Below are 26,648 nucleotides of genomic sequence, written 5' to 3' on the forward strand. Positions count from 1 at the left end.
GTGACAGACAGTCACGTTTTACTGCTGTGGTTAAGATCCATCCCCTGCAACTGAACTTATGTTTTATCAGCATTTAAGGACAGACAGGTTAAGGTCAGATGGAAGGTAATGGTACAGCGGTCTGGCATAGATTCACTCAGATCCTCCAGGATCTGGGCGCCTTCTGCTAACATCAGATCATGGGCAGTCATCATTTGTGTTGAGAGATCATGTAGATATTAAATAGCAAGTGGGACAAGACCAATATTTGTGGAACACCATATGTCAAAGCAAGAGAAGTGGAAAGAAAAGCACCAAGGTGCACCTATCATGAGTAACTCTCAAAGAAAGATTGTGTACAAGCCATTGCCTTTCCCTTTATTCCTACCACCTTCTCCACTCGATCAAATGACGGCCTGTCGTCTACAGTAGCCAATGTCACAGATAGCTCTAAGAAAATAAGAGCCAATGGGTGATTTTGATCCTGAAATCAGAGAAGTTGTTTGCGTATGTCAAATATGGTTGTTCATCTTCGCCTGCAAGGGGCAAAGCCAGATTGGAAACTGGATGGCAAAATATTCATATCAAGATACTCTTGCAGTTGGGAAGTAATAATTGATTCTGTTAATTTTGCCATATCAGCCTTTTTCAATAAAGGAAACACAGCGGTGTTTTTCAGCTAGGAGAGAGATACTTCTCTTTTAAGGAAAGCAGTTACAAGGTCGGAGATGCCATATGCTAAAGAAATTCTATTATTGTTAACCACAAAATCTGGTAAAATATCTATCTTATTTCCTGATGGTTGTAACTTGGTAACTGTTCTTATAACGTCATCGGGAGGTACAATATTAAACATTTAACTGTGGGATTGCTTTGTTGAATGAAAGTAGATTCCTCCTCAGCTGGTTGAGAAAAAGAGGACTGTGCTGAATTTTTCCCTGCAAATCAGTGGTTTTTTTGATGGAAGAATGCTGTTACAGCATCACAGAATGCCTGAAATTTGGAGTTTATTCACTTAGCTTCTTGGCGGGTTAGTCAATTTTTTATGGATTTGAAAAAGGTCTTGAGTTGAATTACGAGCTGTACTGATGCACATTTCATAAAAATCCCACTTGTAATAAGGATTATATTTTATATTTATTTACCAGTGACGTTTCCAAGAACATTTATTTTAGATTTAGGGCCTGATTTGCATCTTGGCGGTGTTACCTCCAAACGGCCGCAGCGACAAACCCGAGTACTCCATCAAGTCGACAGTGTTCCAACCGCCGTATTTAGATGTACTGCGGTTGAGCTGCCGACCACCAGGCCGAAGTTCCTAACCGTCCAGCTGGCAGTCTCTCACCAACAATATTTAGATGTTACAGTCTTGCAGGTGGTGTACTGGCGGCGCATTGCTGAGAGGGGAGGCCATCGCAGGACCCAAAGGGCATCATACAATGGCAGTGCCTATGGAATTGAGGTAAGTCTCTCGCACACACACACACTGTACCTTGGCCATATGTGTCCACCTGCACAATACACTACACAACATACTACATACACACTATTATCCATTGCCATTACACCATAACATGTGCATGCCGAAAACACACATTGCCATATATCATGCTACAACATACACACACTATTGACACTACAGCCACACCAACCACAGCAACAAACACAATTACACGTTCATTCACACAGACTCACACAAAAGCCCAACTACACACATCACACGACCACCACACCAACACCCACCTGAATGTTACACATAGCAACACAACACACAAACCAAACATACACAACATCAGACCCATATGTAAGTGGCACACATACTGACACAACCACATCACCCACTCCAGCTTCCCCCATCTTATGCAGCCAGTTCAATCTCACCCACACCACACATACACGTACTGACGCACATACACAACTAAAAGCACAACATTACAGATACAGGTCCCCCTGCCATATGCACACATGGACATAGTTGATAAGTGTGATTGTAACTTCATTGTGGTGCTAACATTAATTTGGAAATTACACCAAAATGACATTTGTGTATGTGTGCAATATGTGTCTTTTACCAGTGTGTCCCAATCCATTTCTGCCATGTTCCTGACGTATGCATGTCACAGTAATTTTAAAGAATCACTGCGACATGTATAGGACTGCAGAGGTCCTGAGCTCATGTGCATTGACTACACAATGTACACTGGCAATGTGAATTTTTGTGTCCATTTATGGGGTGGGTCGTGTTTTCTCCATGGTCCAGTGGCAGCAGCAACGGGAGGTCTTGTCCAGTCATGTCCAGTCATAAACGGAAGTGGATTCGAGAAAAAAGGTAGGTTTTTACCTAATTTCCCCTCCAATCCACCAACTCAGGTGTGGAGGTAGGACTGCCACAGTTGGCTTGACGGGAAGGCACATCGACATCTGCTCGGTGGTAAGGATGGCTGGAGCCCCACTGCCAACCACTATTTCCAATGGTGCCATCGACACAAGTGAAGATTCCTGGCGGAGTCGGCGGGACTCGTGGTCTATCTCTTCCAGGGACCACCAACATCTAAATTGGGTGTCTGATTTTTATAGATATTGGTGTACTGAACATATGAAGCTGATGTTCGGCTATAGGCTGGGCAAACTTTATGAGACAACCGCTTTGGTGGCAGAGAGTAAGGAATATCAGATTTAAGTCATGCTCCGCATTCAGTCGGACTCTTGCTACCTCCAAATTTTGCACTTGAGCTTGACGTACAGGGTGCAGTGGTGTAGAGTGCCACAGAGAGCAGTGGTGTAGAGTACAGTGATGCAGAGTAGAGGGCAGTGACATAGAGTGTATTGGTTAAGAGTAGAGTGACATAGAGTGGAGTGGTGCAGACTGGAGTAGAGTGAAGCAGAGTGCAGGGGCATAGAGTTGAGTGCTGCAGAGTAAAGTGAATAGGCATAGAGCGTATTAGCATAGTGTGCTGTGGCATAGAGTGCAGTGTTGCAGAGTGGCATAGAGTACAGTCAATCATTCAATGAAGTATTTGTCATAGAGGCATAGAGGCATACAGTGGAGTGCAGAGTAGATTGGTGTGGCTTAGACTCGAGTGGTGTAGAGTGCAGTGGCGAAGAGTGCAGTGGTGTAAAATCGAGTGACAAAAGCGCAGTGGTGCAGAGTGGTGTGGAGTGGAGTATTCATGGTGTAGTAGCACACTGCCATTACAGACAACACATTTTAAATTGAAATGACCATTTTATTTGCACAGACATACAGTTTTATTAATAAGAGTATATAGTGCACAGACGAAAATGTGTGGAAATTGCATCACCTAGTTTAATGATTTGTTTTGATCATATTATAGTATTTCATTCCAACACACTTCAGAAGTAACAAAAAATATGATTCATTTGTGTGTTTATAATTCTGATATATTCTAAAATACTTTTGTTGTGTGCTAGAAAAACACTTTCCTATCCCCAGTATCTAGCAAGATTGTCACATAAATACTCTCACTTTGAAGTTAGAAAAAGCAAAGTAATCAAGTGCCCTTAAAAGACATTTGACAGCCAGGTGCCTGGCATTTGACCTCAGGACTTTGCATGCACAGCAAATGTGATGAGAAAAGTCCAAGTTTTAAAGGCATGTTAAGAGAAAGTGGGTTTGTGGAAGGGTACATAAAACACAATTTAGGCAACAGGAGGCACGAACTGAACCGGGAGAGCCTAAAGCAAATAAAACTATCAAATGGAAAGTCGGAAAGTGTGAATTACAAACCACAAGCCAATGGTAATCAATGAGTGCATTGAATTCCTAGGTTAACTTTCAGAAAGTCCCCAAGATGGCTTTAGCAAACCAAACAGCCATGCTGTCTGATAGGCTGGGACATCAAAAGCAGCTGGCGCGGACAGGCATCAGTGCACTACTGACAAAATACCCAGTGCAGAAATAAGGTAACACAAACTCCTCCGAAACAGGAGAATGAATCATTTAGAAAGTGAGACCTTATAGATTTAAATTTACGTTTTTGAATATTACGTCACTTGTGCTGTAAGTGGCTGCTTGGTTCTTTGAGGGCAGGCTATGGTATGGGGTGGCCGAACTGCACAAGGTGGAGAGGGCAGCACGCTGTAGAGGCAGGGTTAAGAATAATGGCAGGCACAGTAAATGCAGTTTTTGATTTAACATCTGTTCTTTCAGTCATCACAGACTAGTTTCCTCAATGAATGAATGTTAATTGAAGGGCTGGCTAGTAATGTTAAAGTTTTACAGTAGCAAATTTAAAAGGGACACTGTGTCACCACTCTACCCCCCACTCTTCCCTCCACTACTCTCATTCCTAACATTGCTAAATTAGAAGGACAGCAGGAATGTTCTGATTAAACAAACTGTAAAACAGGTTTAATTGTATATACTCACCTGTACCTGTCTGACCTCTTAGAGAAGGAAGGGGAGAACCAGTCATTCAACAGAACTGAGGACTCAGCAGAGTTTGAAGTTTTTCAGCAGGCAGTGAAATGCTAAGACTGAATGGCCCTAAACTCTATGGGGTCTAAACACAAAGTACATGTCAGTAAATCTATATATGTAAGTGTGAGCTTAGACTTTTGACGAAGATTAGTGGTTTTCACCGTTTACAAGTGTAAAGTTACTCAAAAGTGTAGGCTTACATGTCTCCACCCTCTTAAGATGGAATGGAGCCAAATTTATGAGTGTGATGTTACTACTGCCAAAAAAGATCAGTATTAAATCCACAGCACTACACGTGGCCAGCCACTGATACTGCAACACCATCCCATAGAAAGTGAAGACAGGGATTTAACATAAACATATTTCGAGTTTAAAAACAAGATTATATTTATAAAACATTTACAACTAAGTAGTAAACTTACACGTGAGAGGATCTCTCACAGAAAATATAGGAAAGGAGGAATAATTAAATCAAGGCAAAGAACCAAGGGCAAAATATTAGCTCATACAAAGTGTTTTATTTACAAATCATCACTAATCTTTATTAGCAAACACAATACTTGAATTGGTAAAACATGTAGATGTATGTACATAGCTTCTTGGCACAAATGATTCAAGCTGAAGACCTTCAGTGGGAAGCTATTACATATTTAGAAGCCACAAGATTTATTCAGAAGTGCTGAGAAAATAATGTAGTGAAGAAAGTCACCCATTAAAGAAAACAAAGGGCATGTTCTAGAGATTACCTCACATTACTGATGCTAGCAACTGTTCTGTAATTGCTCTTCACAGTCTGCACAAGGTACACAAACTCTTTAATCTGAGTGATCTAAGATTAAGGTACTTTACAAGTGTTGGTGCTGACAATTTTGTTTTGGTCATCAGACACAGGGATCTTTTCCTATTGCCTTCATCAAGCAAAGGGAACTTCAAGACCACAATGATGCGATGGTCCTGAAGGAAACAACGCAGCCAGGAATCAGAATAAAGCTAACTTTCCAGTTTAGTAACTGGAAATTATAACCTAATTATACCTTACTACTTCTAGAAAGTCCACAAGTACTCCTTTTTCAAAAGGATTTAATTCAAAATGTGTTACTGGTATGTACAATCTACCCGAGAGATTAACAGCACTTATATAAAGCCATATACTGTTCATATCAAGGGAGTAATGATAGAAAGAATTTGGGAGTGGTACTGTGTGGTAAGCTAGTGCCTGTTATGGAAGATGGATGGGATGTAGAATTTTTGCAGAAGTCCAAGTAACAAAATAACTGGAGGTAACCTCCTTATATAAGGCAAACTGCCCTATGTGTGGAGCCTATCTCAGTTAGTGGGTCTCCACTGTAGAGGTGAATGGAGACAACCACATGTTAACCTGGTCAGTGCGTTACATAATGATAATATGTTATGCACTGCAGAAACTGAGGAAAGATTGAAAAACATATTTCAGTATTGCCTAGACCTGAATAGAAGAGCCAGAGTGTTTAATGTGTAAGTCATGTACGCTGTATTAGGTATACTACTACAGAGGGAGATCTTGAAGGCTGGAAAGCTCCCAGTAAGGTAGGGATCTATATTACATCTCTTGGTTTTGGCTTAGGAGCTCATTATGAGTTTGGTAGTTGGGCGAGCTGACTGCCAAACTCGCAGGGAGGGCACTGCCGTCATGTCAGTGGCGCCCTCCCCCACCCGTCGTATTACAATGTTCTCGTCGGGCTGTCCGGTGGGAACATTGTATTACGGTATTGTTCTTGGCTCTATTAAGGGAGCCGAGGCCTATACCAGAGCACCCCAGCACCCTCGGAATGCACAGTGTGCTGGGTAGGGGAGTCCCTGCACTACCCATGCCCTGGCACTGCCTTTCCTCCGGCCTTTTCACCGCGGGGTCTCTGCCATGAAAAGGCTGGTAGAAAATTGAGTTGTAATCAGAATGGCGGCACTGAGTGAAGCGCCGACTACAACTCAGACTGCCATCAGCCCTCAGGAACCATGTTCCTGGCAGGGACAGTGGGCCCCTGACAGTCCGACCACCAGGGTTGTAATGTGGCTATAGGACCACCTGGAGTGAGGTGGTCCGACCGTCACCAGAAGGCTGGCAGTCTCATGACCGCCAGCCTCGTAATGAGCCCCTTAATCCTGTTCTTGAAGAGGAAGACTGACGTATATGACAAGAAGCATAAGCACATGTGGCTCTGTCAGAATGATTTCAAAGAACATTTGCATAATTTTGAGAAGTGCATTAATCTCTTTTCTCCAATCTGTTTCAAACCGAATATATTAAATAAAGACCACTAGGTTCAGTGGTATATTGAGCAGTTCATTTAAACAATATACATTATTTCACATATTGTGTAAACGTTTTTAAGAATACTTTTCAAATCAGAATGTACAGATGTGATAGTGATAAAGTGCTTCTGCAGTGCGAAAATAGTGCCAACATAAAAACAACAGTTCTCGAATAAGAATGTTCTGGTATCTTCCTCAAATAACTTGGCAACAGTCCATTTTCAACACTGTTCTAACAAGACAACAAAAATAATTATATACCCAACCAGATTATGGTAGTCCAAGTGTAGGTTGTTTAAGCGTCGACGTTTCGCCTCCTTTGCTGAACATGCGCTATTTATCTCATCTAGTGGGATTTTGCTCAGGACCAAAAGCAAAGATGCAAGACATCCTGTGTGACAGCAATCAAAAAAATGAGCCACGTCATGTGCACATCCAAAAGGCTGTTTCTTCAAAAGAAGCCAAGAGAAAAGATCACTTACCAAATCTTACATGAGTATGGAGCCCCAAAGGGTGCTCTCAGGAGAATCCTTTTTTTTTTTTTAGCTACTGAAAAGGATTAAAAAGAAAACCTTAGTAATGTTTAAAAACCAAGACCACGGTTACCAAGTGTCCCCAGAAGCTCAAAATAGAGCCAACAATCTTAAATCATACAACACTCAAAACTGGGGCCAAATTGGCAGCATGTGCTCCAGTTAGTATAAACCATGTACAGGTAAAGAGGACACCAGCAGTCATGTATATGTATATAATAGTTGATTACAACTGAGTTCTGAGATCATAATGTCGACTGCGGGAACTAACAGGCAATAGCAGGTTCCTGAGCAGAATACTTGAATGCAATTGAAAGAAAAACACATTTTCATCTAACCCCACGATTAGAAATGTATTGTTATTCTGCGATCCTGCACAACTCCTGTTTGTACAGGGATCACAATTACAAGGGGTCCACACCCTTAGAGTGTCCCCCCTTTAACCTTCATCAGGTAATACCTGATTAAACTGAACATGTGAAAAAGACCTGGTAAATACTAGAACGTGCAGATGTTAGTGCGGAAATCACAAAATATAAGTAAGATATGTAATTTTCTATTGATAGGGGAAAACTTGTTAAATATGCTGTTTACTGCATCCAATAAAAGAATTGTGTGTGAAAAATTCCACTCCACCCTCTGGGTCACCATAATCAGGGCATGTTGCTACAGAAAAGGTATCCTCCATGATTCTGGACAGTATGTACCCTTGCTTCGAGTTCTCAAAAGTGATTTTCTGTTGTTTTTATTTTTGCTGCAACTGCAAACATGACAATGACCCGTGTGTGCTGAGGGTATCTTGTGACGTGGAATGAAACCAAGAGCTGGACTCCGTGGGCTGGAGGGACACACCATATGCACTTTCCTTTTCTGGGTGTGACTTCCAACAGCTCACCGGGCAGTAGAAGAGTGATTGTGGTGGCAGCAACATATTCTATTGGCAAAAACAGGCTGCCTTTTTATGTATCTTGGGTCAGGGAGAGTTGCCCAGCAGCCTCTCCCATATTTTAAATTACTCCATTACTCTCCTGCAACTCCATTTTTTACTCCATCCATGGGGTCAACGATGACATGCATGTGTGTAGTTTATACAGGTGCTGCAGAATTTGAGTGGAGCATTTATGCTGCATGATTGTGTGGCAACCCTGGAGTCCATTTTGATATCCTGAGTAAGAGTATAATATAGAAGATGGAAAGATGGAGGTTGGAAATTGACTGAGACAGCAAAATGAATTGCAGGGCTGCTCCTGACAATTACTGAGATTCTTTGTACTGAGCTAGGCTCTAGGGCAGTGGTCTCCAAACCTTTTGATGACTCGCCCCCCATTTGAAAAATACAAATCATTGGGCCCCCCTCAGAATTTTTCACAATATTTGATAAAGATGTCAATGTTTAAATAAGTCTAGACCTATTTAAACATTACAGCTAAGTACTGTTACCTTTTTAAAAACGCAAAAATGCAATAACATGCTTCTACTTAAAACAAAAGCCTGTTATCTGTATAATGCTTCTTTTGACCAGAGTCTGGCGCCCCCCAGGATCACTTGAGGCCCCCCTCGGGGGGCCCACCCCCCAGTTTGAAGACCTCTGCTCTAGGGTGTGAAGAAAAGAGACAGAGGGCCTTTCTGAAGTGCATTTAAATTACCCTGTCTGATTAAGTGGTAGTTAAGTGGGAAAGCCTCCCCTCTTTTGTGACTTTATACTACGTCTGCCCTGACAGTTCGCTATCAACTCCACCCTACAATTCTGCTAAAACTGTGAGACAAAGACCATGGCTGGAACAGTCTGGAAGGAATATGCAAAAGTCATGAACTGCCTGAAATCGATTACTAATTTGCAATTGTGGAATACACAAACGTGATATAAGTATGGGGCAGAAACTACCAACCAGGGTTCTAAAATGTCTTTATCATAATCTGTAGACACAATCCATACGGAGACATAATCCATAATTTAGGGATACACTTGTGGTGACTTAGAAATTCTTTTGAGTTCCAGGGTTGGGATCGCTGACTGCCAACCTTTCTTTGTCAGGTTCAGATTTAGTAACCTAAACATTATGCAACCTGCCAGGAGAAATTGCCTTGGGCTTTCTTTTGAGGGAAGGGGCTTACTAATGTGTGAGAAGAGGTAATAGAAGTGCCCTTGACTGAAGAAGACGGTAAGTAGAAGAGGATGACTGTGAGGAGCTGAGGACAGTGTAGCAGGACACAGACAGCTGCAAGCGAGGGAAGGATGTGCACTGCCCAGTCATTTGGGGAAGTCTGTAGATTCTGTGGCACCTATAATTTGCACAGAAGATAGAGCACCTATGACAGCCTGGCACTCCCAGAGTTCCCAGCCATATCCCACAGTCTACCCGCAACAAGGTAAAACGCCTGTAACTGCATGGCACCCAAAGAATCGCAGCTACACTTTGATGGTCTCATCATCAGAAACCGGAGCACCTTAAAGTAGGTGGTGCTATAATGAAATCACATGATGCAATCAATAGGTTTCACCAACCATTCACTTCTGCAATCCAGGGTTGACTTTTCAGTTTGAGTGGTAGGACCCAAGGAAGCACTGCAAGCAAGGACCTACCTGTTCCCTAGATGCACCAGTGAAGCATGGCCTCCATCTCTGTGCTCACGTTACTCTGCCACCTTTGGTGGAGAGTGCTCCTTGATACTAGATGTGAGGCCCAACACCAGTGTTGTCAACTGAACATGGGCTAAGTCAACATCTTTTTTCGCGAGGCTGTGCATACATACCACCCGGAACAGCACAGCTTCTGCTCTTAGGTAGCAGAAGTGGACTGACCTGCTGCAATCTGAACACTGAAGGTACACACTGCAAGCATGCTTGAATGACAAAATATCAGGAACAAAAATCTTGTTCCACAAGAATATTGTGTTGAAAATATCGTCAACAAAAATATCAAGTTTTCATATTGTGGAACAGAATATTGTCAAAAAATCATATGTGATATATTTACAATGTGAAACTACAAAGTAACAATATATACTATAATAAAACAAATATATATATGTACTTTACAAAATATAAAAACAATATTCAAAAATTAAAAAATACATTACAATATTAACAACAAAAATAAATTATCAAACGTATATACAACATATATCACACTTAAACAATAAAATTAATTAAAAAAATATAAAAAATGAAAATAAATATACGTTTAAAAAAAAACATTTAAACACTAAATAAAAAAATAAAAGCTAATTTAAAAATAATAGACTCAAATAAACAATACTAGAGAAAGTGCTGGACTTTTAAGGAGTCAGATTTACTATTCTAACTTCAATGTAAGCAAAAGTAGAGAAAATGTTAGACCTCTAAGGGGTTAGATTTATTATTTTCACTCCATCGAAAATAAAAGCAGAAGTGCTGAACTTTGAAGAGGTTAGATTTATTACTTCCACGCCAATCTGAGCAACAGTAGAGAAAGTGTTGGACTTTGAAGGGGATACGTGTACTATTCTCACTCCAATCTGAACAACTGTAGTGAAAATGTTGGATTTTGGAAGGGTTTCACTTACTATTTCCACTCTAATCTTAACAACAGAAGAGAAAGTGTTGTCCTGTGGAGGGATGGATTTTAATAGTCCCACTTCAACATAACCAAAGCGGGGAAAGTGTTGGAATTTGGAGGTCCAAGATTTTCTATTTCAAATCCAATGTATGCAATAGTAGGGAAAGTGTTGGACTTTGGAGGGCTAGAATTACTATTCCCACTTCAATTTTAGCAACAGGCAGGAAAGTATTGGACTTTAGAGGGTTGATTTTCAATATTCCCACCCCAATGTAAACCAAAGCAGTAAAAGTGCTGGACTTTTGAGTGATTAGATTTACTATTTCCACTTCAATCTGAGCAACAGTAGGGAAAGGGCTGAACTTTGGAAGGGGTTAGATTTACTATTCCCGCTCCAATGAAAGCAAAACCAGTGAAAATGTTGAACGTTCTATGGGTTAGATTTACTGTTCACACTCCAATGTAAGCAACAGTAGAGAAAGTTTTGGACTTGGAGGGGTCAGAATTACTATTCCTACTCCAACGTAAGCAAAAGCAGGGAAAGTGTTGAGCTTTGGATGGGTTACATCTACTATTACTACACTAATTTAAGCATCAATCGGGAAATTGCTAGACTTTGGAGGAGTTAGATTTACTATCCCCACTCCGATCTTAGGAACAGTAGGCATTTTTGTACTTTGAAGGCATTAGATACAACATTCCAATACCTAAACGTTTTTAAAAACATTTAAATACATAGAAAAATAGATATAGTTAAACATATTTAAAATAAAAAATATACTCATTACAAATAATAAAAGTATGTTACAGAAAAAACGAATTTCATATTACAAAATTAATTTAATATACAATAAAACAAATTAAAAGCATATAGAATAAAAATGCTTACTTCCCTGCCACCCAAAAATCCCACAGATGTATACAATGTTTAAAAAAGTTATAAATTAAACATCACTAATATGACATAACCTATTAAATAAAACACATGTAACACATAAATATTTCACTTATTTTCAAAATGCTATTATTAAATACATTGGTCAAAAAAATAACTATTAAGTAAAAACAACAAATAAACAACTAATCAATTAAATAATGTATGCAATTAATCACTGGGTTATTATTTAATCACCACAAACAGTTCATTAAAAATAAAGAACAATAATTTATGTTTTAAATAATATCCAACAGTAATGCCCACCAAATCAAACATCCCACTACTATATTAAAACACATATTGAATGTACAAACAAAATTACACTGTAAAAATGACAAATTTTACTAAGAAACCCGAATTACTATCACAATGAAAACACCTAAAAAGAATATACCCAATATGTAGTAAATTGATTGAAAACAATATTTAATACAACCATGTAAAGAAAATAGAAGGTAAGAATATTGTTTTATAGGTATGTATACCTATAAAACAATATTCTTACCTTCTATTTTTTGTCCAACAGTGTTTTTGAGTTGATGATCTTCTTGTACCACAATATTTTTCCCACAACAGCTATAGCATTTTGTAGAGGACTGTGGCCTTTTGGGATCTAAGTTTACATGCTGCCAAAAACCTGTTCAGGGCTAACCCAGGTGGAACCCAGAAGAGCCTCAAGAGAGCAATACCCACTGCTAGCCCAGAAGCAATTGATCATATGTAGCCTTTTTTTGCTATAGGACCTGATTGTTTGGGAATAGCCCCTACTAATACAGCCAGATCCCAGCGCATAATGATTGCTACATTGACCACCATATATCTAATGCCTACCTTCTAAATGGTTTCTGTTCAGCATTACAGTGTGTGTTTGAGGTAATTTACTTTTTCTTAAATGCAAAAGCACTGGTAGAACACTGATTTATTGACTGTTATACGTTTAACTGAGTCTGAGTCATTACCCCTCACCACCTCCTTGCGTGAGCCTTGGACTGCCTAACTTTGTTACCCTGTGGGTCAAGAGTAAAGGGGTATACTTGGAGCTCAGTTTTGGAATAAAAGCCCAAGAACACTAGTGGTAAAATGTTGCGATAGTAACAGTGTGAACCCAGTAGCCCCTGCCTAAAAAAGGTTCTCACAGTACCAAAATGGCCAGTTCTTGGCACCTATTCTCGGATGTTTATCGTAAAATGTGTATCAATTGCGCTGTTAGGACTCAGTGCATTCCAGCAGGACTCTGCCTATAGGTTAATCATGCATTCTAAATAAAACACATAGCTATCTGTCTTGTATACTTGTAATAATACAGTAAGTGTCTGCAAGAAATTACAAGTTGCGTTTTGGCCTGTTTCGTTTCACAGTAACGATTCCACATTTATTATGCATTATCTGCAACCTGAAGATCTTTATATAATCATTTTGCTATCTAGTCTGCAAGGTAACGGGGTGCTCAGTGCACCGTAGGAGATACTTCTTTAGGGTTTGCCAATAGCAGAAGCATTTTAGTGCTTTTAATCTCCCTTATGCCTGGGATGGTTTTGTGACATGTCCTTCTGACACACCTTACTTGTATTTCAGCTGTTTCAGAAAGCAACTCCCACCTGAACGGTACTATGAGGAACTTGGACTATGGCGAAGCTTTCCATCGTAATGATGAAACCGGTGTGTTTTCCAAATCACAGAATGTTCTTAAGGCTTCACATAATGATCGGTCATGGAGAGAAGCCACCCAGAACTGGACACAGCCATGGAAAGCTAGGCTCCCATTCTGTGATGATCTACTCAAGATCTCCCGCCATGCAGTGGCCGATGTCTATGGATCCACCCTGGCTTGGACCGTTCTTCCCTTCCACTCATGTGACCAGAGGTCTGAGCCCCCCGAGATCCGTATCAACCCCTTGAAGCTGTTGCAGGCCAATATGAAGTCCTCTCTGCTGCTGCAGGTGCTCCACTTCCTGGGGGATGCTGGGCTGCTTGACGACACTCAGCAGCGCAAAGCATTGACACTCCTGAAGAAGCAGATACTCAAAGCACGGAAGCCATCTGTCAAGATTGACAGTGGAAAGAGAGGTAGGGAGTGCGTAAAGTAATCAAACCAGTTGTGCGTCACTTGGCCCTATCTCTAATACTTTCCACTTCCTTCTGCACCTCTTATCTGCCTTTTCTCCTCTTGTGAGAGTTTGGGGCAGGGATATGGCGAGGGTGCTCCTTTCCCACTGCTGGTGTCTGCTTATCTTTCTTTCTGTACATTTCCATATGGATGTTTAATGTTTATGAAAAGTCATGAAAAAACAAAAATTTGACTTAGGGCCTCATTATGAGTTTGGCAGTTTTAAGACAGCCAAACTCGCAGTGGCGGTCAGACCGCCACACTCCTGGTGGTCCGACTGCCAGATTACAACCCTGGCGGTCGGACCGCCGTCACCATCAGGGTCACGTCGGAGTCGTGGTCAGCCACGTCGGTGCCCAGGGCACCTCCGTGCTGATCACGAGTCCACTTTCCTCCAGCTTTTCCATTGCAGTTTCACTGCCATGGAAGGGCTGATGGAAAGCCAGTGCTGGGGGACACTGCGGGCCGTGCTGGGTCATCTCTGCCAGCACCCTCGTAATGCACACTGTCTGCTCTGCAGACAGTGCACATTCAGAGGGTGCTAATGTGCTATGCCGTGGCACTGTTTCCACCAGGATGACTGGTGGAAACGTCGTAATACGATGTTTCCGTCAGTTCGGTGGAAACATCGTAATACAATGGGGTGGGGGTCAGTCTGCCGATATAATGGCAGCCTCACCCCCGTGGGTTTTGTCGGTCCGACGGTCAGGCTGTCAAACCCATAATGAGCCCCCTTAGTTTTTTTCAGCAATGCGACAGTTGCTTACGTATATTTTTTGTCCTTGATTTACACGGTTAAAAGCAGGTAGGAGACTGGATCAAATAGCACTACACAGATATACATGCCTTCGGTGCAGGTTTACAGGGTGGGGAGCCTGCTAAAAAGGATTATAATTTTTGGACGGGGTTGAGGCACATGGGAGAATTATGAAGTATGTCATTTTTCACCGTTTTGGTGGCAGGATTTAGTTTAAAAGAAGAATCAATGGAGTCGGACTGGCTACAGCACTCCCAAAATAAATGTGTCTTTATTTTCCGAAGAGGATCATCCAGTCTTTTGGCTGATGACATTTTCCTTTAGGTTGAAGTATTTTCCAGTTTCAGGGCTAATAAATGGGAGTTGGCATGGTGAATGGTTTACAGACTGATCATGGTGGTGGAAGCTTCTGTTTTCTAATATTTATTTCTAAAGCACAAATGTGATAATAAAACCACAATGATGCACTAAAGCAATTCTGAAATCTAAATAGTAAGCCTAAAGAACGTATGCACTTAGAAACAAAAGTCAGATTACTTTGTGAACAGCATTTGTGGTTTCATCCCTGGGAAAGATAAATGATTGCTCTCTTTAGGAAGTGACATCAGAGAAGAATTTTACAATATGGCAGTCAGACGGCTTTTCTTTTGGACCTCAGAAGCTGTTCTGGGCAGCAGTGGCATAACGCAAAATGATGGGTCCCTCCTGCAGAATGTGATAATGTTCTCCAAGTATCCCATATCTCACAGATATTCATTGATCTTGGGTTGAATGGGGCCCCCTTGAAGGGTTGGGGACACTGGACTGGAGAGTTGCCCCCCCTTGTGCCACAGGGGTTGCCTCATGCTCCTATAGCTTCCTCTCACCACATAATACATGCCCGTAATATCATGCAACATTGTTGTAGGCTCTCAAGTTTTTCAAATAAGTTTCCCCCAAAAAACTCCTAGTAACACACCCTTGTTTCACTTTTCTTGTCTATGCTATCCCTTATCAATGTTGTAATGCCTGTCTTTCTCCCCTGCTCTGTTCCTCGCTTCTCCCTGTACTGTCTCAGGTACTGTCTTGGTCTCTCACTTCAGTCATTTGCCCCACTCTTTCTTCACTCCTGGCCTATTTAATCTTCTATCCTCTCTGCTTGTCTCTTATGTCTGGGTTTCTTTCCTGTTGTATGCCCCTCTCCTTCCCTCTTTATTCATTTTCTCTCTCACCCTCCCTCTGTCTTCCTTTCTTTTCTTCTTGCATGCTCTCTCTTTTTTCTCTTTCACCTCTCACTCCACTCTCTCTCAAAACTGCCTCTCTTCTTTATCCACTTCTTCTGTGCTTTCACCCCACACTGGCCCATTGTCCCTAATCCCCTGTCCACTGCTGCTAGAATTCTCTCTCGGCCTGGCTGCACCCAGTCACAGTGACAGGTACAGAGGTGCCTTTTCTGTAGGCCATATCTTGTAACAATGAAATGATTTTGCAAGTTTCAGCTTAGGGTTCCCATTTACATTACATTCATTGTGCAATGGGGACTAAGCCACCTGCCAAGGCGGGTAACCCTGTGAGAGCTGCGAGGGCCTGTGTTATGCCCAGGGCCAGCATTAGCGCTGGTGGTGCCCGGTGCGACAATTATTTGTTTCCCCCCACCATTACCTCCTCTTTGAATTCCCTCACTACAACCATGCTAAAGTGCCCCTCATCACTCCATAGCCCTGGTCTCACATACATTTAATTTTTGTTAAAGCACTGGTAGAGGCTGTCTTCAGCTATCAACATAAAATATAGGTCTATTCTTTGCAGCAGGCATATTAACCCTCTGTGCTACTTTATGGAGAACCAAAACTGCCACTAAACACAATTTTTCTCTCTCTCTAGCAGGGACATTAATCACAAGAGCATGGCATCCCCCCAGCCAACCCCCAAAGGTCAGTGCCTCCACCTCTTACCTCTCCCCCATGAAGATCACACTGGTCGCACTGCCCTAAATCAGGCTCCGGGTTATGCCCCTGTGGGCAGGACTGCAAAACACAAGCATGCACAGGAGTCAGTTGTGAGGGGCACGCACTTAGTGCAGATTCGAATTACTGTAAAATGAAAGATGTTACTATCTATCCATGTAATGGTACTCACTTTATTGAACTCGAGCGGACAAATGGTTGAGTTGGCCCTAAAGGGATTTGATTTTGTAAACTGCAGGCCACACCACATGTAAGGAGCGAGCGCTTAGCCCAAGTGTCAATTTTAAGAGACGAGGAACAGAGCACCCAGGAACCTCGATGGGGGGTCAACACTGGCCCTCCCACCATAATTCAGAAAGCCTAGACTTCTTTATTGTTTGTTCTATCGGAAGTCTTTGCTTCCCGCCACTGCCCTAAGAAGTCTAATAACTGAGAATGTCAGCATATAAACGGAAAGAAAAGGGTTCACGCCCCTTCCAAAGTGACGTAGCTCCCACTAAAGTACGCCCCGAAACTAAACTGTGAAGACTCGCAACATGCCACAAAAGGCAGCAACTCACTGCTCTTAGCCCCGTTACCACAGCATTATTAGTTTCTCACCAACACTTTTCTCGGGTAGCATCAGTTGAGGGGTTGAATTCTAGACACACCTTTCCTGAAAGATTCATTTGAACCATGTTCTTAGCAGCCATATCTTTTTCTGAGGGGTAGGAAGCCTTTAAATCTGTGAGTAATTGCTCTTTCAGAGGGTGCTGCAGAAATTCCAGAGTTCAGCCAATGATGATACCTGCTTCCTGAGATAGTCTGATCAGAAAGGACTTCTATCTCATTTTCCCATCTATCTGGTGAGACAACGAGTCTGCCAAGCTGCAGATACACATTTCCACCAGAGGCTGTCAGCACCTGTCATCATCAGTGTCTGGAATGACAAACTAATCAGCTTATTCCCAGAGTAGTACTACCCTGCAGGTGATCCTTTGAACAGCCATCACATCCTGTGTCTCATGAGCATCCTCTCAGATACAGAAGTCAGCAGCCAGACTATGGCCCAGTGGGAAACCCAGGAGCCAGGCTAGTGCTTGAAATCCAGCCAAGTGTGAAGATTTCTAGGATTGACCATAAACTAGTGTGGCTTTTCCTGGAGCATCTCACCAACCCATATGTTCTGATCTAGAAACTTTCAGATGCTGCAGTGTAAGCTAGAAATATCATTTCAGAACCTAGGATGTGGCCACACAGTAAGGTCACTCATGTAAGTGCCACCTGACTAACATAAGTGTTAAAAGAGATCTTCTCTAGCTAAAGGTAAGCAAGATGATACTGTGCCTGAAGAATAAAAGGTATACACTTTACCAACTTTGAGAAATGTGCAAATTAAAGTTTTTGCAGGCTTCCTTCAACAAGTAAAACCTGAGACAATTGACTGCTCTTTGCCATAAGAAAACCCTGATTAAATTAATAATGCTAACTTACTTTTACATAGCATTTGCTACCACATATTTTCTGTTTAATAGCATTGTAATACCAGGTTTTACTCTCACCCATCTCGGTTGTTTATCAACCATGGAGGTTTGAGAGAACATATCATTGCTATCAAGACTAAAACCTGTGACCTGTAGATAGCACACAGGTATCAGAAGCGAGCATATATTTCACTGTGCTGCATTAAGCCATTACCACATCGGGCCCGGTTCACAAAGATAAATATACATTTATGTTTACAGTTAGACTTACATGTAACTTTCTTTTTTTGTATCCACCATTTCTAAGTGGAAATTAACGATCAAGGGCCTGAGCCTCCTATATCAGAATATATTAATGTAAAATTACTACTTGTAACTTTTCCCGCTTTGGTGGAGATCCCCTTATAGGAAAATATAGATCAAAGTGTATTCTTATAAAATCTGTAAAATAAATGTAAATTAATGTAAAAGATACATTAATAATCTGGAACTGATTGAATAAAATGTTACAGCACATTAACACATCAAAGTAAATGTGTATTAAATAATAAATGAATTGAAATAATATATTAGTTTATAAATAGTAATATTAAAACAATCATTAAAACACCCACCTTCACTACCATTTTAATATATTGTTTAATCTTTAGTAAATTATCTTACAAGTTGTTTAAATAATTTAAATATTTATTCATTTGTTAATACAAGTTTATGTTTGAATTAGAAATTTTTTAAATTTTAAATAAAAGCAAAATTAATCAATAAATTATTTATGTTTCATCTCTCTCTCGCACACAAACACACATTATATAAGTGTCAAACTAATTTTGTTTAATAAACATTAGTTACTATGGGGTGTTATTTTAATTCCCTGCCTCTTTTATTTTTTATGAGAATGAGTTGCCCATGTGTGGTGCACTGAGCTGGAGTGCATTTACACCTCTTTTGACAACTTTAGGGTTGTAGTCACTTTAGAAGTGTTGTTTCTGAATGGCAATGGTCTTACTCTTTTGTGTGTGTATGCTTGTGTTAGAAAGTACGTCCCTAAACCCCTCCTTAAATTTCCCAAAAAACCCTCCCATTTAGAAGGAGATATTCCCTATTTTCCACCACTCACCTTAATCCCACCTACATTTACTAATAAAACATACACCTATAAGTGTTGAAGTCTCTGCCACCCTGGCAGGGATCTGTTTTATAGAAAAGATAGAAGAGGGGGAGGTCTCCGGCAATAGATTTTTGAACTGCATTTTGTAGCATGTGAGAAGTACTATTATAGAGATTCTTTATGTACTTCAAAATGCAGTTTGTGAATTGGGCCTAAGGGCAGAACATGGACCTTCTGCGTGGATCTAACCTCCTCCTTTTGGCCAGATAAGGTACCCCAACTGTGCAGCTAGAAGTCCTTCTAACACTGGTCCAAAGGTCCCTACAGCAACTTCAGCTGAAGTCGGTGTTAAAATTGAGCCTGTGGTTGCAGGTGTAGCACTCATTTTTAGGACTGGAACTGTTTTTCTTCATCAGAGATTGACCTGGAGCAAGAGAGACAAACACTTATAAGGGGGAAAGAATGAAGAAAAGAAAGATGGAAAACTGTGACAAACGTAGAAAGCAAGAACCTGCAAGAGTGAGATAAAGAGGCAAGGAGTGTCTGATGGTGGAATATAGAGGCATGGCATGGAATCAAGACTACACAAACAAGGACCCGCTAGCCTATTTAATAATCTTCAGTCATTACTAACCCATCAATAGTTCAGAAATGCTTTTACTTCATTGACCTTGAACATGCACTTTTTATGTGGTGATTTCGTATATGTGAAGTTAAATTACCCTCTGTGGATAGAAGGGCTGTGCATTTTTTGTGTAACGTTTGGAGACGTTTTGTTGATGAGGTGTGCCTGGCACAGGAATCACAGTTCTTGATAACCTAACAAACCCCGTATATATTGTCATAAGAAAAAGGATATTGAAGGAGGGGTTCCTGAAGAAGGTGCTTTCATGTTATTAAGGCCACCAAAACATGCACTGACTGTGTTGAACCCCCTGGTTAAGACACAGATATGAAAGATTGACGAGGGGTCTCCTCTCTGTGCAATTAAGAAGAAACCCGGGGGCGAGGAAAGAGTGTTTTGAAGATATATGACTATGAATGTCTGGTATGAATGCAAGAATGGTTTGCTGTTTGTTTTGTTCTGTCTTGTTTTAATTCATTCAAAATTGATAAAATTGATATGATGAAATACTGTTTTTTAAGGTAATTTTGGAAGAAGCACCTATGTTGAATGTACAGATTAATGACATTTCTTATATTAATAATATGAACCCATTATGCACAATCAAAGTCCGTGAAATAAAAATTATTTTTGATGTAATTGTGGGTTAGTAATGACTGAAGATTTATTCTTCGTAAATTAAATAGGCTAGTGGGTCCTTGTTTGTGTAGTCTGATATGCTGTCTCCGGCGCCCATGCCTTAAAAGTACAAGACTATGCAACCTTGGTATTTGACATGCCAACATTCTATAGCGCTGGCTGCAGACATCTGAGCAAAACTTTGGGCCCTGGCACTTAGGTGGTCATTCCAACCCTGGCGGTCGGTGTTAAAGCGGCAGCAAAACCGCCAACAGGCTGGCGGGAAAAAAAATGGAATTCCGACCCTGGCGGAAACTGCCAACAGAGACCGCCACATTAACACACCGCCCGCCACGGCGGTACAAACAAACAGCGCGGCGGTCACCGCCAACAGACAGGCGGGAAACAATGTACCGCCCACACTATCACAACCTACCAATCCACCACCTTTTCCGGGGCGGTAGCCCCGCCGATAAGAACACGGCGGAAACAGCCATTTCGAAGGGAAAACGCTCACCTCCATACACCCCACGAGGAATCAGGACAGCATGGAACCCGAACTCCACATACTCCCAGCGATAGTCTACCTGCTCCTCTACCAGGAGCACGAACGCCAGCGCAGAAGACAACGGTGAGTACTGCACCTACGACACAGGGGAGGGTGGAGGGAACAAATTACGGGTACACACATACACGACACACCCATCCTCACCCTCACCCACTACAACACACACAACAATGCATAGCAACACATCAGAGTTACACCCCTCAAACCCCCCGGAAGAATGCAAAGACAAAAGGAAATGATTCTAAACACTGGAATATATTGCAATACTGGCAAATAATTATATATACACATCAAAAACTCTTATATACAGAAATGTACAAGTCCGAGCATTGTAGCAGGCATTGTTCGTGGACCACTGGGCCCAAATCACATGGGCAAAGCCCACACAGGATACCTGACTCCAACGGAGAGAACACTGCAGGGGCATCAGATAGCAAAACTACAGGCACCTCAGGGGGAAGGGAAGGGGGGCACCTCAGCCAGATGAGTGCCCAACGCCAGATCTATGAGGGGCCTCCATGGCCACTGTTCAATCCTGGGGAGTGCAAAGCCACAGTCTCACAAGTCCAGACAGTGGGTGGGCTGCCCACTGTTCAATCCTGGGGAGTGCAAAGCCACAGTCTCACAAGTCCAGACAGTGGGTGGGCTGCCCACTGTTCAATCCTGGGAGTGCAAAGCCACAGTCTTATAAGTGGATAACAGTCTCCACTGGTTCTGGAGGGGGCCTGGTGCCCAGAGTGCCTCGTGCAGCCCTGCCCGACACAGATGCGGGCCAGCCCCTGCCGCTCATGGGCCAGCCCCTGCCGCTCATGGGCCAGCGGTGCCTGCGATGGAGTGGCCAGTTCAGCGGTGCTTGAGACGGCGGTGCCCAGTGCAGCGGTGCTTGAGACGGCGGTGCCCAGTTCAGTGGTGCTTGAGATAAAGGGCCCAGTTCAGCGGTGCTTGAGACGGCGGTGCCCAGTTCAGCGGTGCTTGAGACGGCGGTGCCCAGTTCAGCGGTGCTTGAGACGGCGGTGCCCAGTTCAGCGGTGCTTGAGATAAAGGGCCCAGTTCAGCGGTGCTTGAGACGGCGGTGCCCAGTTCAGCGGTGCTTGAGATAAAGGGCCCAGTTCAGCGGTGCTTGAGACGGCGGTGCCCAGTTCAGCGGTGCTTGAGATAAAGGGCCCAGTTCAGCGGTGCTTGAGATGAAGGGCCCAGTTCAGCGGTGCTTGAGATGAAGGGCCCAGTGCAGCGGTGCTTGAGACGGCGGTGCCCAGTTCAGCGGTGCTTGAAATAAAGGGCCCAGTTCAGCGGTGCTTGAGACAGCGGTGCCCAGTTCAGCGGTGCTTGAGACGGCGGTGCCCAGTTCAGCGGTGCTTGAGATAAAGGGTCCAGTGCAGCGGTGCTTGAGATGAAGGGCCCAGTTCAGCGGTTCCGGCCATGGCGGGGAGGTCATTTGCCACCTGTCCTGTGGCTGGCGGGGCCCTCCTGCCCACCTGTCCTGTGGCTGGCGGGGCCCTCCTGCCCATCTCTCCTGTGGCTGGCGGGGCCCTCCTGGGCAGCTGTGCCGGGGCTGTTGGTGGCCTCCTGCCCACCTGGGATGGGGCTGGCGGGGCCCTCCTGGCCAGCTGGGCTGATGGCGGTGTTGTCGGGCGTGCTGCCCTTCCCAGCCTTCCCTGATCGCCTGTGGCCCTTCCCCACCTTGGGCGGTGTGCCAGCTGTCTCCACACTCCCTGCCAGAGCCCTGGTAGGGGTTTTAGTCCCTGGTGTTTTCACCCTCTCGCGCCGGCCACTGCCTATCTTTGGATGTTTCTCCGGGGGTGGGCTGCCCGTGCCTTGGCTTCGCACCAAACTGGCTGACCTGGAGGGTGGGGCACTCCACAGTCCATGGCAGACTGTGATGACAGGGGCCGGCTTTGTCGTGGCTGAGGTGCTGACTGTAGTCCTATGACATGGACGGGGTGGGGGAGTTGGTGGAAAGAGGTTGAGTTTAGACAGGAACAGCTTTTTAGGAGCAGTGGGACGGGTAGGTGTAGTGGGTATGGGAGTGGAGGAAGAGGTTGTGGTTGTAGGAGTTGTAAGTCTGGTGGCTTTGGGTGCAGGTGCTTGGGCTGGAGGCTGTCGTGAGGTGGATGGCTGTTGGGTGGGTGGCTTCCTGCGTTTGTGTATCTTGGAAGAGGGGGTCACAGACACACTGGGAGAGGACACAGGGGACGTGTAAATGGCAGTGGGGGTGGTGACTGCACGTGTGCAGGGGGTTCTGGTGTGTGTGCTGCTGAGGGACATAGTGGCTGAAGATGTTGTGCATGCAGGTGTGAGTGGAGACGTGACAGGGAGGGAGGAGGGAGACGAGGAGGAGGGGGACACAGTGCAGGCAGTGGGTGTTGGTATGTCTGTATGTGGATGTTGCTTGTGTGAATGCCTGTGTGATGTGTGGTGCTTATGTCTGGCTGAGCTTCCCTTGGGTGTTGAGGTGTGTGCAGGCTGGTCTGATGGTGTGTCTGGGATAGGCAGAGGTACAGGTGATAGGGTATGGGTAGAGGAAGTTGGAGGGGTGAGGCTAGAGACAGGGACAATGGCTGCCATCAGTGCTGAGGCCAGAGTCTGGAATGATCGCTGAAGGGCAGCCTGACCAGAATGAATGCCCTCCAGGTATGCATTACTCTGGTGCACCTCCCTTTCTACACCCTGGATGGCATTCAAAATGGTAGACTGCCCAACAGTGAGCGTCCTCAGGAGGTCAATGACCTCCTCACTGAGGGCAGCAGGGGTGACTGGGGCAGGGCCTGAGGTGCCTGGGGCGAAGGAGATGCCCACCTTCCTGGATGAGCGGGCACGGGCCAAACGCTGACGGGCTGCTGGGAGGGCGGTGCTGGTGCGGTGGGTGGCGGCTGTACCTGTTGTTGCGGGGGGCACAGATGTTGCCGCCACCACAAGGGAGCTCCCTTCAGAGGACGAGTCGGTGTCACTGATGTCTGCCCGAGTCCCCACTGTGGAGCTCCCCTCGCCCTCCGTCCCACTGGTGAATTCGGAGTCCGTTGCGTAGCCCTCCATGGCCATGTGGGATGCAGCTCCCTCGTGCTCCGATGCCACTTCTCCTCCGCCTGATGATGCTAATGCACACATGAACAGGAAGACCACAAAAAAGGGGGGGGGAGAATAAAGACATGTTGAGTGCATGCATTGGCGACACCGTTTGCGGACAGGACAGACAAAGAAGCCCCCTGCACTACACTGCGCACTTGGGGACGACTAATAAATCCGTGGGACATGGCCTACAAGCCTATGGACGACATCTGCACACATAGATGACACAGGGCCATGATTAGCTGTACTTGGCACCCTACAGAGGTGGGGGGTGGGGGCACAGGGCCATGCCTTACGGAGGGGCCTAGCCTACAGAAATCGCCCTGGCCTAGGGATACCCACAGCCCTCCTCCCCCACCCAGACACCTCCACTGCGCGCAAAGTCAGCAGAATGAGAGTGTACTCACCCCCTTATGTCTGCTGTGATGTCCTCACGCGCCCATCCAAATTGGGGTAGGCCACCGCCAGAATCCGGGACATCAGGGGGGTCAAAGTCCGACTGGCACCCCTCCCACGTTGGGAGGCCATCCCCAGCTGAGCCTCCGCCGTCTTCCTGCTCCAGCGGCGGATGTCCTCTCATCTCTTTCGGCAGTGGGTGCCCCGTCTGTGGTGGACCCCCAGGGTCCGGACGTCCTTGGCGATGGCACGCCAAATGTCGATCTTCTGGTGGGCGCTGACCTATATGAAATGTACAGGGGGAGAAGAATAGTCGTCACCTTCTGCACCCTCAATGTGAGTGGCCCCCCATCCCTACCCTTGCCATGTGGCACATGCTCTCACCGTCGTTTGATGCATGCCTCAATCGCTCCCCTCCCCCCCCATCGTTCATCCACCCCACTCAACACAGGCATAGCCCATAAAGCATGCTCCCAGTGTATTTACCTGTTTGTCTGGAGGACCGTAGAGTAGTGCGGACTGGGGGAGGACCCCATCCACAAGTTTATCCAACTCCTCCGCAGTGAAGGCAGGGGCCCTTTCCCCAGTCGCATGAGCCATTGTCTCTTCCAGACCGAGGTCACAGCAGCACTTGCAGTGTAGGTCCTCTCCTGTCGAAGATCAGGTATCGAGTGATTAAGCAGTTAGAAAATGGCGGTCATGTCCGCGGCGGTGCGTACCGCGACCGCCGGCGCACATCGTCATTGGCTCCTGAGACCCTTAGGGTTCAATGTTAGCCAATGCTGCATTGCGCAGCGGTCTTCGACCGCCTACCGCCACGGTGTGCAACGCCAGCGCATTTACCTCACATCCCATAGTCGCACTTTACAGGTCAGGCAGCCGCCATTTCAGGGGCCCACATGGCTTACTTTTTACTGCGTCACACATACCTAGGCCTTGCATCAACACTCATACAAGCCATTCTATGCATTGATAATCGTGTTCTGTGCAAGCTGTGGTTATGTACCTGTGGGTTGATTGACTCTGTGCTCGCTGTTGTCCTTCATAGGCACCGTCCGCTGGGACATGCAAAGAGATGGAGGCATCCTCCGGTGTACAGACCGCTGGTGGATCTGTCGACAATGGAGGAGAGACATGTCATACTGACATACAGGCTTGACCGTGCCACTATTCAGGAACTGTGTGCCCAGCTGGAGCCAGACCTGATGTCAGCTATCCGCCAACCCACAGGGATCCCCCCTCAAGTGCAGGTACTGTCAGTGCTCCATTTCCTTGCAAGTGGGTCATTTCAAACCACAGTGGCCATATCATCAGGGATGTCCCAGCCTATGTTTTCCAAGGTGTTGTCCAGAGTGTTGTCTGCCCTGCTGAAACACATGCAGAGCTACATCGTTTTCCCAGATGTGGGGGATTTGCCTACAGTGAAGGGTGATTTCTATGCCCTTGGACATATCCCCAACATCATAGGTGCCATTGATGGGACCCATGTGGCTTTGGTCCCCCCCCACAGGAGTGAACAAGTGTACAGAAACAGGAAGAGTTATCATTCCATGAATGTACTGGTCTGCCAAACACACCATCTGGACATCTCCCATGTTAATGCCAAGTTCCCTGGCTCAGTGCATGATGCGTACATCATGCGGAATAGCAGCATCCCTTACGTGATGGGTCAACTCCAGAGGCAACGTGTGTGGCTAATTGGTGACTCTGGTTACCCCAACCTGTCATGGCTACTGACCCCAGTGAGGAATCCCAGGACAAGGGCAGAGGAACGCTACAATGAGGCCCATGGGCGAACTAGGAGGGTGATCAAGCGGACCTTCGGCCTCCTGAAGGCCAGGTTCCGGTGCCTCCATATGACAGGTGGATCCCTATTCTACTCACCAAAGAAGGTGTGCCAGATCATCGTGGCCTGCTGTATGCTTCACAACCTGGCTTTGCGACGACAGGTGCCTTTTCTGCAGGAGGATGGTCCAGATGGTGGTGTTGTAGCAGCTGTGGAGCCTGTGGAAAGTGAAGACGAGGAAGGCGAAGAAGACGACATAGACAATAGGAACACAGTAATACAGCAATATTTCCAATGACACACAGGTAAAGAATACACACCGGCATACTACATGTACTTTAACACTACAACCTCTCTACTGTCTGTCCTTTTCACCCAATGTATGGTAACTGAGTTGTGACTTTCCCTTCCGATTTCAGAGATGTGGGCCCCACTGTGTGACATCTGCTTTGTTTCCCCATGGACTACAGCTGTGTGACATTGGTATGTT

The 26,648-nt window shown here is 44.6% G+C and overlaps 1 protein-coding gene across 1 annotated transcript in view; it reads left to right on the forward strand.

The window, feature by feature from the left end:
* Positions 1-26,648, forward strand: part of LOC138284333 (cell surface hyaluronidase-like) — a 633,659-nt gene that overhangs the window by 46,988 nt on the left and 560,023 nt on the right. The window contains exon 3 of the mRNA XM_069223000.1: positions 13,294-13,785. Within this exon, the coding sequence (XP_069079101.1) occupies positions 13,294-13,785 (492 nt within the window). The remainder of the gene's footprint in view (positions 1-13,293; positions 13,786-26,648) is intronic.

The sequence above is a fragment of the Pleurodeles waltl genome, chromosome 3_1, assembly GCF_031143425.1.
Source record: "Pleurodeles waltl isolate 20211129_DDA chromosome 3_1, aPleWal1.hap1.20221129, whole genome shotgun sequence".
Lineage (NCBI taxonomy): Eukaryota > Metazoa > Chordata > Amphibia > Caudata > Salamandridae > Pleurodeles > Pleurodeles waltl.